This window comes from Patella vulgata, chromosome 8 (assembly GCF_932274485.2).
Source record: "Patella vulgata chromosome 8, xgPatVulg1.2, whole genome shotgun sequence".
In the NCBI taxonomy this organism is placed as follows: Eukaryota; Metazoa; Mollusca; class Gastropoda; family Patellidae; genus Patella; species Patella vulgata.
Window position 1 is genome coordinate 43,196,737 of NC_065886.2, and position 15,427 is coordinate 43,212,163.

General features: G+C 37.3%; 1 protein-coding gene across 1 annotated transcript; it reads right to left on the reverse strand.

Annotated features, from left to right (window-relative positions):
* Positions 1-335: 335 nt before the first annotated feature.
* LOC130010511 (acid-sensing ion channel 4-A-like) lies at positions 336-10,366 on the reverse strand. Its single transcript, XM_056102895.1, has 4 exons — positions 10,202-10,366; positions 9,852-10,084; positions 1,316-1,397; positions 336-822 (listed from the first exon to the last, which is right to left on the reverse strand). Exons 1-4 carry the CDS (start codon positions 10,329-10,331, stop codon positions 641-643), a joined length of 627 nt encoding a protein of 208 aa, XP_055958870.1. The 5' UTR covers positions 10,332-10,366; the 3' UTR covers positions 336-640.
* Between the last annotated feature and the right edge of the window lie 5,061 nt (positions 10,367-15,427).

Consider the following 15,427-nt stretch of genomic DNA (forward strand, 5'->3'; position numbering starts at 1 on the left):
ATAGAACCGGGGAATCGAAACCACGCCAGTTGACTCAATGACAGACCTCATGATACAGCGCGCACGTGCTAAACATTCAGCCATCCAACCCCGCGAGTAGACCAGACCATATTGTCTATCGGCCAAGCCTTTATGCACCGTGCGAGTACTGTGTGATTATGTCATATATCCTATGTAAATAACGTTTATATGTACAATGCTGGTCGTCTATTTAAAATAAAATGTGTTCATTTTCTGTAGAAAAGAAATCTCACAAAATGTTACAATTCAACCGAATTATTTTATTTAAGAGGGGTTGAAAATGTTGACAGTTGAAAAGTTTTTTGGTGGAAAAGGAACATTTCAAAGCATCTTGATCATGTTGAAAGAAAGTTTATCACACAATTTAAAGTTAAAAACTTAAAGGAATTCTCAGTTTGCAAAGAGTTTTTAATAAATTAAACCAGTCTTTCAAGACTATCAATTGGATTGTCCATATAAGCCCACATAGCTCCCACATTATTTGAAGTATGTTCATATGTCTTTATTGGAAAAGGTTCAATTATTATTCGACGTTTTTCCCTTTATCACATTTTGTTCTCAACCTACTCATTCTGCGAATACCATACCATTGGTCTCACCTGATCACTATCACAAAGAATCAAGACATAGCTACGTTATCCATAACGGTCATTTGTTGCTGACTTGGACTGCTTGACTTTGGTTTCTTTTGCCGTCTTCGTTTCCACCATTCCATAATAAAAAGCGCCACAAATTCGACCAGCTCGGTTACCGAAAGTATACTAGCTCCAAGAAACAAGCCCATATGTCCTCCCAGGTCAGCTGAAATATGAATAACAATTTCATTTGAGAAACCCTCAAATGTGTAGTACAATATTCCACAAGATTTTTGACACCACAGGAAAATCCACACAAAAACCCCAAGTCACTTGTCATACTGTCATCAAGTCCACGCGATCTATCATATTGCGAGGATCCACACCTCAATTCGCGCTCCCTCTCTAACATTAGGCTGACTAAAATTTCGGAATATAATAATTCAGAAAATATTGATATTAATAATTAAGACGACAATGACTTTTAATCTATAATGACTACAAAATAGGAGCTGCGTTAATATTGGTAGCAATGCTTCTCTTGAAATATCTGGTAAGATATAATTGGGAATTATTAATCTTATGAGATATTTCATTTTTTAGATATTTTGAATATGCACTATTTTCCAATCGATGGTTATATATTTGAGGGTTCTACTTTCTGGGGAATGTATTAAATACAACTGAATCGTAGTGAAGATTAATAGAAATGATATTACCCAATATCCCCTGTACCGTCAACTCTGGTATCTGTTCTGTTTTGGTAACTGTCAAGGTATCGTAGAATATCCTCAAATCAATCATATTATTCCTATAATTGTAAATATAAGGTAAATATCGAATTTTCCAGAAAGATTCTTAAAAAATACGTAATACGCGTATACGTCACTTTGCATTAACCACCATGAATGAAATAATCAGACACGATCCAGTCCTTTAAATGAGTTAAGTCTCTGACTCAATATCGTCTACAGTCTTCGACATTATAAACAAGACTTATTGTTGCAACATGGGCCTTCTGTCAGACGTGAAGAGCGGGGGAACCAAATCCGGTCGCCACATCCTACGTACGACCCATGCATCTTTTCTTACTACATATCTTAGTAGCCTTGTGATCGTCTTTGCATTCCCTTCACGTTGTGTATTTTCTTCTTATTGTTTTCCCAGATAGTTATAACAATGCAACAGTTCGTTTTTACATTTTATATATCATGGCTGCTTACATATGATACAAGCATAGTATAGATTACAATACTAAAGTGATTCTCAAACACTAGCCAGCAAGGCTCGCTGGGTGAGTCTGCTTATATAAACTGATGCATCTTTTCGTTTCAAGAACCTGTCTGCTGTCTGACGAATTCTCACAAGTATGATAGTTTTGTAGCTTTGGATTTTGGACCTTCAATTATCTAATTGGTCAAATATGATGTAATAAGTATAGAGATTGGTTAAACAAGCCAAATGATTCAATCGTAAATTTCCTATCACGTGTAATACATGATATTCTTATTCCCACAGAACCAGTTAATGTTTACAAAATTATAACTCTTTTTAATGTAACCATCTGTCACTCATTCGCTAACTTGATTTAAGTACAAATATGTGAATCTACTAACTTGCCAGAGTTATTAATTCATACCATATAATACTATCCTTAATTTAAAGAGCAACAATTCTAGCAAAAGTCTTACATTATTTGTCAATTTAAATCAAAATTGATGTTGTTATCTTATCTTGAAAAGATGGGCTTCTGGTATCCAATATTTAAGACAAAATGAAAGACGCATCGTGTGCCAGAATGCTTTCGAGCGCAATTTGTAATGAAGCGATTCGATGAACGAGGCTAAACATAATCCACAGGAGAATACTACCCGTGTAAACTGGAATAACCAGACGCAAAAGACTGCCATTCAATTTGGAATCTTCGTGTATTTCGCCGAACTACAGAAATTACAGTAAAAACAGAAACGATAGATAGAATGTTAATCAATTTATATACATCATATAGCATTATTATATGCGTTGCGACCCATTTGTGTCCATTTCTAGGTGCCAAAGAATAGCGATGTAGCTCCTCTAAAATCGCTGACGCATTCACATTAAATTTTATGGGCGTTATCGTTTTTCTAAAAACAGGAAGCGCGCTTAGATTTCTCAAAAATTATTCCGCCACGTTAAAGAGTTCCGAAAGCTGGTTCCCGCATCATCTAGAGGCTGTGAGCAACAACTATACAGTACACCATAAGCCTAAAATACAGATATAGTTTGGACAATCTAAGCATCACTCTTGCCAACCGAATAGGGTGCTCCTAACAATTGCTAAGACTTATAAACTTCCAAGTGTGCGTAACGCTTACAAACATTTAGGTACTATCTGGATTATAGTTTCTCGAATTACTGGTATGTAAACGCGTAATTAGAAAAATATGAGTTGCCCGGGTGTTATTATTAAACGAACACAACTTGGTAGGATAGTAGTAAATAGCGTATCAAAAAGATGTTGTGGTCTTTTCGCCTCAAGTATGCATGTCACGAACACTTTACCTATATAAAAAAGATGTTGTGGTCCTTTCGTCTCAAGTATATGCTTATTGTCACAAACCCTTTACCTATATAAAAAAAACTTGCATTTAATGGTGTTATGTTACACAAAGTTTAACGTCCACCACACAACACAACCTATGTCATTTCGGGACTACCACATGATACAATACTATTTTAATAAATTGCTTGTGTGTAGAGGACTTTATCAGTAGGAACAATTCACTCAATGACAGATCTTAGGATATTAGGCGCACGCGTTAGACTACCCCCACACACACCGTATATGTTTATTATACTAATATTTACGGTAGAAATAGTTTGTTTACTTTCCAGGCTAGTCTAGATACTTTTCGTTCCAGCTATATACTGATTTTCATTATATTGACCATCTTTTGATGCTTATAGTCTTATTATATCACATTGTACATCCATAAATGATCAGCCCAGATGTTATGTTACAACTGTATAATCGACTTTTGTTTAAACTGTGTATGCTGTCCTTGCTGGATGAAATGATACAATAAAATCTTATCTTATCTTATCTTATCGAATTTCCATTTTGTACGATGGTGGGGGGGGGGGGACTTGTTGAACACTAAATTATTTCTTGACTTCAGTTCAAGAAGACATAATGGAATAGACACAATCCACAAATCTATTAATATGAGCAACGTTTTTTTTTACATGTTAATAAATTAAATATATCATATGCACGAGAGCATTACAAGAATATATGTAGCGTAAAATCAATTTTAACGGTAGAATACGCATGAAGAGGATGTGTGTATGGAGCTGAAAAATCAACCAGGTTGCCCTCTATCATATCCATGTTTTAAAAGTAAAATAGATTGTCTCATACATGATATCAATATTTTAAAGGTAGTACGACTGACATTAAGAGGATAATATATGTATATGGGGCTTAGAAACAACTAGACATTCTCCTATCATACCAGTTTTATAAATAAATGGTACATGTCTTTGAATATGTAATTTTCTTAAAGATATGAAAACTAATGGTCTATATTGGTTAGTCATTTAGCAAGTTGGTGTGAGCGCTCCGGACAAAAGAGACAAATTTTCCGCAAATGCCACCAATTACAATAGCTTTCCGTTTCTGATAGGCACCACTTCCTCCAGATATATTAAGGCTGTCATCTTGGATCTTTAAGATTGCTGGGAGCCACGTTGGCTAAGTGGGTAAGACGTTGGGTATAGCCTGGAGGTCACGTGTTCGATCACTGCATAGGCCGAGAAGTTCATCGTGATTTTCCAACGTGCTTTCAGTTTGTCAAGGACAGCTGTCTAGTCGTTGGGATGGGACGAAAACCGAGATTCCATGTATACATTGGCGTGCCGTTGCCCGGTCAAAATTTCCGTCATGGCACACCGTATGCCCATCTTCATTAGTGCAGTATAGGAGCAGAACAGTAGAATGTTAAACCCCATTTCATTTCATTTTTAAGATTGCTGCTATGTAAAAACCTATATCTACCAATTAGGATCCCAATCTTTATGTCCAAACCTGCATCTGCAAGAAAATTTCGCGAACGCCCGTAACAGTCATCTCAAATTAGCTCCTTAGTTGGCTGATTATGGGTGTAATTATTTATAAACTCCTGTTATTGACTAACATAAATAATGATCTGCACAACTTATGAGTTCTTATATAGCACAAAAATGGGAATTAAATATGTACTGTATAGTGTTTTCCGGACAAATCAGTAAAACCTAAGGAATCGCTCAAAATAGGGGAAAATAAGGAGTGTCTTGGCAGATTGGTATGCCAGTAATAAATATAAATTTCAAGACACAATATCGTAGACACCTAATGTATTTTAATACAGTATGTAACATAGCTGCAGAATGGGTTGTGTTAAGATTCGGATGATATTTTCTGATCCAAATCTCCGTATTGCCATAAACACCTAATGCTTCGAACACAGCAATGTGCAACGTAGGTGCAGAATGTCCTGTGCGCTGATTGGGATTCAATTACATAAAAACCGTGTAAAACAACACTTTTCAGGAGAAAAGTGGCACCGTCGTGTGCTTTAATCCTTTATAATCCGATGGTTGTACTATGACGGATGGTCATCTGCTAAGTTTAGTCCTTAATACCTTATGAACTTTAAACTATACTTTCGAGCTAAATATAATATACGGTTCATCAAGAAACATCCACGCCGCTTATTCTCCCCATTATATTTGGAGTCAAAACTCTATTTAGGGTCTTGTCAAGTCATCTGTGTCACGGCGTATTAGAAAAAAATAAACCAATAATTTTTGTGATGGATTTTCTTGATATTTTGGTGTTTGACACAGTCGCGATCGTTTTTTTGGGGTTTTTTTGGTTTTTTTTACTATTTTACTTCCTTAAAGCATCCTTTCAAAATCGCACAGAACCGATTTCATGGCATGTCAGTAAAACTAAAACGTAGCGTAGTGGGTACGTGTATAGATTACACTAAAAGTCTAAACTATACCTTCCGATACATTGATGACATAACACCCATCAATGATAACGTAAATTTCAACAAATATAAAACTGAAATATATCCTCCTGAACTAATATTAAATAAAGAAAATTCCGGCATGCACTATACATGCATCTGTTCTTGAACTGCACATCAATATAATTAAAAATAAATTTAATGTCGGTATTTTCGACAAAACGGCCAAATTTGGTTTTGAAGTAGTAAAATACCTGTCAATTTATAGTAACATACCAGATACCACGCTATATAGTGTTTTCTTTTCACAGGCATTACGAGTTTTGACAATATGTAACAATAAAGAGCTATTTCTTTCCCGAATAAAATCTCTTTACTTTAAATGCACGAGCTGCCATTTCACGCATTTTAAAAGAAATTTGGAAACTTCCATTTCTTCCACATACGAAGTTTGACATGTCTTATAAGTATATAACTGACTACATATTGGATAATGATCCAATTTAAATTTTATTTTAAATTTTCTGTAGTTACCTAATCCTGTCTGAATTATCCCCCTTATTTTTATACCTTTATAAATACACTTACATAGTACGATTTCTTCAACATAACTGTTTTGCATGTGTGGGGTATTAATATATTACAAATTGTACAATTACATAACTTAATAATTCCGATTAGTCGCTAAACCTAAGAGGTTTTTTTTAAGCTTTTAACGTTATTTTATCTTGTTGATCGCCCTTTTTAATTGGGATTTTTTAGTCACCTACTAAGTTATGGCGTCAATGCCAAAATAACGGCTTTTTTACGTCACGCCATTCAGTCAGCAGACGGCTGTCTTTCGAGACAGTCCACATTCCTATTTGCTTCTTTGTATTCAGTTTGGTTTTGTTTTTGTGACGGATGGAACATGTGTCCTAAATGTATTCAATATACCTCGATTCCATTGAATACTGAAACGTTTCTTGATTGATTTAGAGTATTTAGGTTTAGACTACTTTTTTTTGGTACATTTCACCGATGTGTTTACTTGTATAGTTGAATTTTACTACAATATGCTTACATTCGTATTTCTTGTAGCATATAGCAGATCATAACTAATGCTGGCATTACGCAATGGTTTCTCCGGATCCATTCACTTTTTTTTTTTTTAATTATTTGTTTATTTGTGTTTTTCTGAGTATGATGCCTTGTCCATGTTTTGTTTTTGTGTAAATTGTGTGTGGTGCAGTCCCCCTGCACATACTATTAGTATGTTTTTATGTAACATCCCAGTTTCCCTTTTTAGTCAAAGTGACCTCTGGTTAACGCAGATATACGCCAAAATGACGATAGGGATTATGCATTTCTCAAAAACAAAATAAAACCAAGTACGAACAATCCAAACCATTCGAAGTCCTAAAAAACGGTATAGGCAAAATAATGTAATCAGCACGACAGAAAGTGTCCGGAAGAGTAAGCTTATCCTGCCTAGCGCCACACCCGTCGCCGCGGGAGACCCCCAACCCACCCAACAGCAGATACATTGCCTTAGGAACCTGGCAAACCCCCGCCTGCAAAAGTCCCTGGATCCGCCCCTGCTATTAGAAAAATAAATTCTGGTGCTAACCTTACATAATCTCTGTTAGGTGTCAATCCTGCATCAATCATAAAGTCCATTATAAAACTTGATGCAAAGTCAGCTGATGACAGTTGTGTGTTATAACTGATAGTATGGCATCGACTTGGACAACCCGTGCATTTATGTACCACTTCGTCCATTTTCTTGTCTGGAAACAAAAATCGAAAAAGATTGGGAAAAATAGTTTACTGGGAAATATTTTTTATGTTACACATTCAATGTGTCAGAATGCAAATAATTCTTTTCCGTAATGTAATTTAACAAAAATACGGACAGAAAAACATAGGTTAGCTGTTGGATAGAAATTAATTATCATTCGGATTCTGGCTAAAATTCCTATAGCATCACCACAAGAACAAACAGAACAAGGAGAAGCTTACTAAGTCTATGTAACTAGGCCCTGATTTAATAAATATATGTAGATTACCCCGTTCTGCTAACTCAATTTAAGGTCCAAATGAGCACATTACGTCCATCGCCCAAAAATATTTAAACGCCTGTGGGACATATAGTTATATGAGCCTTTTTCTGCTATGACAGCGACCCCAACCCAAACCTCATTTAATGCTCCAATTGGTGCAATATGTACAAACTCGTCCTCGTTTATTATTTATAGAACACCGCTAACTTCTCCCGTTATGCTTTATTATAACATACATTACCTGTGAATGTTGGAATGTAACAGTTTTCTAACTGTTCTAGAGAGCAATAGTCTTCTTCTCCTGATAAAACAAATATAGGAAATATAATTAGCATAAGGCTATATTTGGTGGACCTTTTGCCAATGATGCGTAGTATTGTACACGCGAAATGTTATATAAGGAGGTCTCATGATAATATTCAAGAATGTACCTCTACCCACAGTAAGAATATAAATATGCTCCCCAAAGCCACGTAGCCTAAATAAGCAAATAAACAATGACGTTCTCATTGTGTGTTCACCTTCAATCAGAACACGATGGCTTTGAATTGACAAGGTGTTGCTGGTTTATTCACATACAGTAACTGACAGTTTCTCGCATAACGCCACATTCGACTTGTTAATTAAATGAAACTATTTCAATAACAGATAATGAATAAAAACTACAACAGCCAGGGCCCTCTTTTAACACTATATTACCTGGACTAAAGAAATGTCTGCATTCACATTGATTAATTATATGACTAAGCACACAATTATAATGGCACGTATATCTGGTGTACGTGTAGTTCGCGAATCTCTTCACTGGTGTTTCAAATCCCTCCGCCTTCGTATTATAACAATATGATGTTCCAAAGGCTTTATATGGACTCCCCAATCCAATTCTCTACAAACACATAGACATAAATAATAATCCATCACTGTCACCGATGCCAATATTCTATTTTTATGGGAATTTCTGATCTTTCAGAAGATTCGAAACGTTTCAGTCCTTTGTTCATCTCTGAATCACTTAACCGTAAGGTCTGTCGGCAATTTAATTAAAATTATACCAACATTTAGTTATGTTTGATTTCTCGCGTGTTACTAATTTCATCTTAGGCTAAAGGCATTTCATTACAGGTTGCGTTCAGTATATAAGTAGACCAATTTGTTAACTAAATGCTAAATGAATAACTTTAAAGTGTGATATCGAAAAACAAAAAGATGTAACACTCTGATAATTAGTCGGCCATTGTTCCGGTGGTCAGAAAAGTGCTATGAGCTTTGAAATTTCCTATATGGCTTTCGATACAAGACTTAAACGCTAAAGCACATTCCGATAGTTCCTCACTTCCCATCACATAAAATGGATCTTTGTAGGAACTCAAGTACTTGATCGAATATTGAAATCCGAATCACCAAACTTGAAGAAAACGAAAAGACTCAAATTCAATGGCTCCCCTAATTGTCATCAAATAGTCTTGATCTTTGCAGGAATTCAAGTACTTGATGGCATATTAAAATCTGAATACCCGGACATGTAAAGAACGAAGGACTCATTCCAGCATTCTGTGAGGGTTGTTCATACCTCTTCTTTTCTGACTCCAAGAGCTGTGGAGGTCCCAGGTCTAACAAACAAACCGTGACTCGATAAATTGGGAGATTCATTCTGCTCATTCAACAAAACCTTGAAAATACATATACAAGAATATGGGTATATTTGAACTTTTCCTATCAAATCTAAGAAATAATTGATACACCGACTCTCATAAACCGACGTTTCCCCTTACACGTTTCTCCTTACACAGTTTATGAATATGTAGTAGATGTGGTTGTTATACTTGCTTATCCTTCTGAAACACCTCACACATACGACGATGCTGTCTGAAAGTCGTTGACTTGACATATTTCAGTGGTAAATTCCACACACTATACTATCACATTGATTTGTCATTATGTGTAAATGTTTAAAACAGAACCAAAAACGAGACGTAAAAAAAGTAGGTTTTCAAAGAGTTTAACCGAACGTTCATGCAAAATTCCGAACACACCGGGGTGGACTGGGGGCAGTGGAACAACTCGTGCGCACCATCGACCCCCGCTCCAAAACATGCCGTACTCCAGATAGATCAGTGTTTTGTTGTTCGATGTGTGCTTTCTTACCTCAATGCCAGACGGGGAGGTTGGGGAAAAGAATTAATCAAACAAGATACTTCCCGTGTGTGCTTTCTTACCTTAATGCCAGACTTGGATGTTGTGGAGAAGAAAGAAAAATTTTGCTGAATATCTAGGATGACACGCAGTCCAGTTCTAGATCCAGTGGTAGTCGTCGTTAATACATCAGAGGTGTTCCCATTAAAGCGGTAACACACTCCAACATCAGTTACCTCTCTTTTAAAAACCTCACTGCAGTCGATCCGACGTCCTCCCCACCAGCAAAACTTAAACATCTCCTGTAGGGTGTGGGCTGCAGCCATTGCAAAAGAATAAAGGTAGTCCCCAGAATGCTGGGTTACGAAAACTGGGTCTTCGTTTGAGTCATCCTTTGTGAAATTCAGATATTTTCCGATATGGGCAAATTCGCTGAGGTCATAAAGCAACTTCTGCAGTGGGGCATCGTCTGGCAGCCGGCTACGATGATACTGGTTAGTGTTACAAATGGTCACGGCCGGAAAAATCAACTCGTCGTTTAATTCAGCTTTTACAATCGTCATGGACGGATGTTCTTGATACCGTCGAAACTGGAGATATACTATACAACTCAGACTAATAGACATTGCCAGCAATAAAGTAATCCAAACGATCCTAAAAAAATTATTTTCAAACTTTTGTATCAATAAAACTTGAATCAAATGACATGGCCTGTATAACACAGTCAAGGAAAGGTTTTTGGGCGCTAGAATCGTACCGGGGTTGGGGGGGGGGGGGGGATTTATTGACGAATTTGTTTTCTTTGCATCATTTCAAAGATTGAAAAACAATTACTATACTGATAGATAAAATCATAATAATAATCATTAATTGCGCTTGTGAATCTTTAATTCTGGTTTGATTATGTAAATTTCCGTAGGAAAATAAATATATTCCAATATTTCGAATAACTTACCTTCTAAATTTATAAATCTGTGGAGCAGCAACTTTTGAAATTCCATGGATTGAAGCCGACTGACTGTACATATCCACCATATCCTTTGTACCTACAGATCTTGATATTTCCTCTTTTTCATCTTGATCTTTAGAATTCTCCATTTCTACGGCAAACTTCGTGGGTGATCACTTTTACTTCTATAGTTGCTAGCCAAAGGGAAACAATATAAAAGTCAAAGTTTGGAATCATAAAATTGAAAGTTTGGAAACAAGGCTAATAATATATCCGTCATGATCCATCAATATAATGATATCTTTCGTGAGAAATCGATTGTAAACCCCTAGGACGAATGAAATCATGTAAGAGCAAAACACCTGAGTGATCAAAACTAATTGTGTCGCTAAAAATAGAAACTTTACAATCTAAGCTATTACAATATCGCAAATGATCTATTCGACATCTTTCATAACAACACAAATCGACTGTAAATCCCCGCGAACAAATGGCACTGTCATTGCCGACGAATTGAATCAATTATTAATACTATTCAATATTCAAAAAAAGTAGGGGATATTTGATTTTTAAGTGTTATTAAAGTCACCTAATGAAACTGACGAAGAAACAAATGACAAAATGAAATGAAGTTCACATTCATCGATTTATTCCAAATGATCGTTAGACTAAGTAAGGCACAGACTGACCATTATAAGGGTAAAATGATACCCGGGGTCAAACAGCAAAGTTACCACAGCATCACAACCAAGTCAGTAACGGGTAAATCCTCCTCTGTTTGCCAAACAAGCATTGATTCGACGTGGCATACTCCTAATGAGACGTCTAAGGTCATTTTGGTCCAGATTGTCCCATTCCTGTTGCAACGCAGCAGCAAGTTCTTGGACATTGGCAGGACGTTGTTGACGTTGACGTAACCTCTGTCCAAGCATGTCCCAGACATGCTCGATGGGGGAGAGGTCGGGACTCAGTGCTGGCCAAGGTAATGTGATGATGTTCTGTTGTTGGAGGTAACCTGTAACGATCCTGGCCCTGTGACATCTTGCGTTGTCATCCTGGAAGATGAAACGGCGGCCATGACGTCGTGCGAACGGCACAACATGGACTGCCGAGATGTTGTCCCGGTAGTACTGGCCTGTAACACGCCCTGCAACAACATGTAAAGCCGTTCTTCCAGCAACAGTGATGCCTCCCCACACCATAACAGAACCACCCCCAAATCGATCATGTCTGATGACGTTAACGTCTTGGAAGCGTTCGTTTCGACGACGCCACACCCTCCTACGTCTGTCCAAAAAATCAACAGTGAACCTTGACTCATCTGAAAACATCACATTGCTCCAGCGTCGATTATCCCAGTGTTGACGATCCCTACACCAACGACGTCTTGCCTGAATGTGATGATCTCTCAAACAAGGGATCACGCGAGGACGTCGGGCGCGAAGGTGACCCCTATGCAGTCGATTCCGAATCGTTTGGCCACTCACTCTCACACCAGTGTCTGTTTGAAGACGAGCGCTGATCTGATTTGCTGTGATGACACGATTTCTCAAGGCCATTGTAACATTCAAAGTCAGAGTCGTGCAAATCTTGGGTTGGACCCCCATGATGATCCCAAGCATCACCTGCATTCCATGCGGTAGCTATTGGTGCGTTTGGGCGTCACATGTAACTGGAAATGTTTCTTCTGGTAGGTTCTATAGTGACTTTTTTCGTAGTCATTTGCATATTTTAGTATTATGCCCCCAAAATCAAATATCCCCTACTTTTTTTGAATAGTATATTACAACATTGATACTCACCATACTCAGTAGGTTTATTGCTCAATAGTTCAATGATATGTGTACGATCGGTACAACGTGCGGCGCCCGTGAGAGGGGTGGGGTAGCTGGGACACTTGTCCAGTCCCTCCAGGGGACCGGAGCCTATAGGGACCAGGAAGTACACCGAGTAATGTTGGTATAAATTAATAAAAACAATACACTATTACTTGATCGTAAAATAGAAGAAAACCGGTGACTTTTCTGAATGTGGTTACCTAGTGGCGTGTGTAGGATTAGAATTGGTTTTTGTCAGTTATTTTGGAAAAATTGGTAAATCAAAAACTATAGGTCACTGGACCAGCCTGTGCTTCTTCCGTTTGGGACCCTCTTTACCGCCAGGGTAATTGGGACCTAACGGTACCCCGGCCATTAGTACATGTATTTGGTATGTCATATGTTGTGTTAAATCTCAGTGTATTAGCAAAGTATCCCCCCCCCCACCATTATCCCAGATGTATGCCAAAATCACAACCTCGTGGGTTTTCTCCGATTTCCTCCCACTTCTAAAGACCCCTACGCGTAAGCGAATTATTGAAATAAAAATTCAACCATATGTTAGTCCCGATATGACCTAGTTTGTGTTGAGTGGACGTTAAACCCCATTTCTCTCTCACTGATTGTTGGATATGGCGGCCATTTAGGGCAGAGATCTATTCTTGAAGTAGAGTAGATAATTCTCTGCACAATGCTTGTTCCTGGGTCAAAAAACGTTTTAGTCTGTTTGTTTATAACAGATGTGAACCGGAGTAGGACTGCATTACAACACATTATACTATTGTTGGATATGGCGGCCATTTAGGGCAGATATCTATAAACAGTTGTGTTAAAACAACAAAGCTTGGGTGTGTTTTAATACACATGTAGGGTAGGTTGCCAGACAACTCAGACCAAAGACCACGCAGGACCAAGACCAGTTGGACCAACCAAAAGAACCTTGGCACCAGTTAATAAACCACTAGGACCACTAATTTGCTTCATAATTGAAATAAAAAAACTGCTCAATATAAAACTTTTGTTACAACTATACAATCTTGTGTCAAAAACCCCCACAAACATGTCTTAAATTTTACCAAATAACACAATGTTGAAGTTTGGGTGAAAATCAACACATGACACAGACAAATGTGAAGAAACAGGCAGCCCCCGGACATTGTTCCAATATCCGAGTACAGTAATATGTATTGTGTAACCTAACATATCACTTGAAACGAAATCGGAATGACCAGGTTCATCTCATAGAGTACAGGAAAGACAATGCCCGACCAGACAAAGTTGCCTCTGTCTAAGACCTTTCCCCTCTACCAACTAACCGGGAGGGGTCAATAAATGCGAGCTGAACTAAAAATGAGTAACACTATCTTAGTCATAACAGAGATCAATTTAGTAAATATAGGATTTATTTACATCAGGTATATATAACAGCTACAGTTACATACATTCAACGACATTTTGTGATATTACAGAATTTTTTTTGTTCTATAATAGGAACAAAGTGGTTTACAACATTACACATTAATTATTTAAATAAATCAATCAGTTTTTATTATTATTTTATTCTAACATTTACCAAACCGATATTTATGTTAATGGATACAATAATTGGTTAATTTTATTTCTGTGCCGTTTACAGTGCATTTAACATAATTATTTAATAATGGGTTTTCCTCTCAGGTTTATGTGCGGCTTAGTCCTGGAATAAAAAACAGTATTCCTGTAGGTGTTGTCCACTAGCCCATCTCTAGTCTATGCGCGGCTTAATCGTGGATCAAACAGTATTCTTGTGGGTGTTGCCCCCTTGTCTATCTCTGGTTTATACGTGGCTTATTCGTGAATCAAACAGTATCCCTGTAGCCCGTTTTTATTCTATGCGAGACCAATTCGGGGAACAAATATCACGGATAGGGGTGACATAGGGGCAAGTTTATTAACTTTATAACTTTGCAAATTAGATGCTAAAACAATTTAAATTGTTTGAATGAAATATATTTGGATATAAATATTCCTATTTAGTGTAGATTTGTGCTTGTAAAAAGTTTATTTTAGAGGGAATATTTGGTATTTTCTAGGCTAGAGTGTCGGTGACAAAAGTGTGATTTGTGAAGTAAATGGTATATTTTCTACTGTTTCGGCAGAAACATTTCAGGTAATTTTGTCACAAGAATGGGAAATGAAATGAAATGGGGTTTAACGTCCTACTGTTCTGCTCCTATACTGGGCTAATGAAGACGGGCATATGCCATACAGTGTGCTATGAGGGAAATTTTGCCTGGGCAGTGGCACTATCGCCAACTCTTATATCGAATTCCAACTGCCAAGGGATCTTTTACATCCATTCCAATGTATACACGGGACCTCGGTTTTTCGTATCACCCGAAGGACTAGACAGCTGTCCTTGTCAGGCGCTCCGTTCTGCACGACTGACAAGGGGAAACCACGTCGGAAAATCTTTCTCGTCCAATGCAGGGATCGAACACCCGACTTCCAGGCTAGCAAGCCAGCGTCTTAACCACCTAGCCATCGTGGCCCCCACAAGAATGGGATATTGATCGGTTACTTATCTTAACTCGTGTTAATAAAATATATTATTTAACAATTAGCTAATTGTTCTTACGTCACGGCTAATAGAATATAACAAAAGTTATACATAAATATTTAAGTACCTTTCAAAGTAGACGCGGGTGACAATTTTCGTTAAAAAATCATTTCAATGTTAACGAAAAAAATGAAGAAAATATCAGTCATAACAAAAATACAAAAGAACGTATCAATAAGAAAAGCATCGTAAACACTCAAGGTCGTCACATTAGATTTAATGTACACAATATAATAGAAATGGTAAGCACATCACTCCTCGTACACGACGTCCATCACCATTTCTAGCTAATTT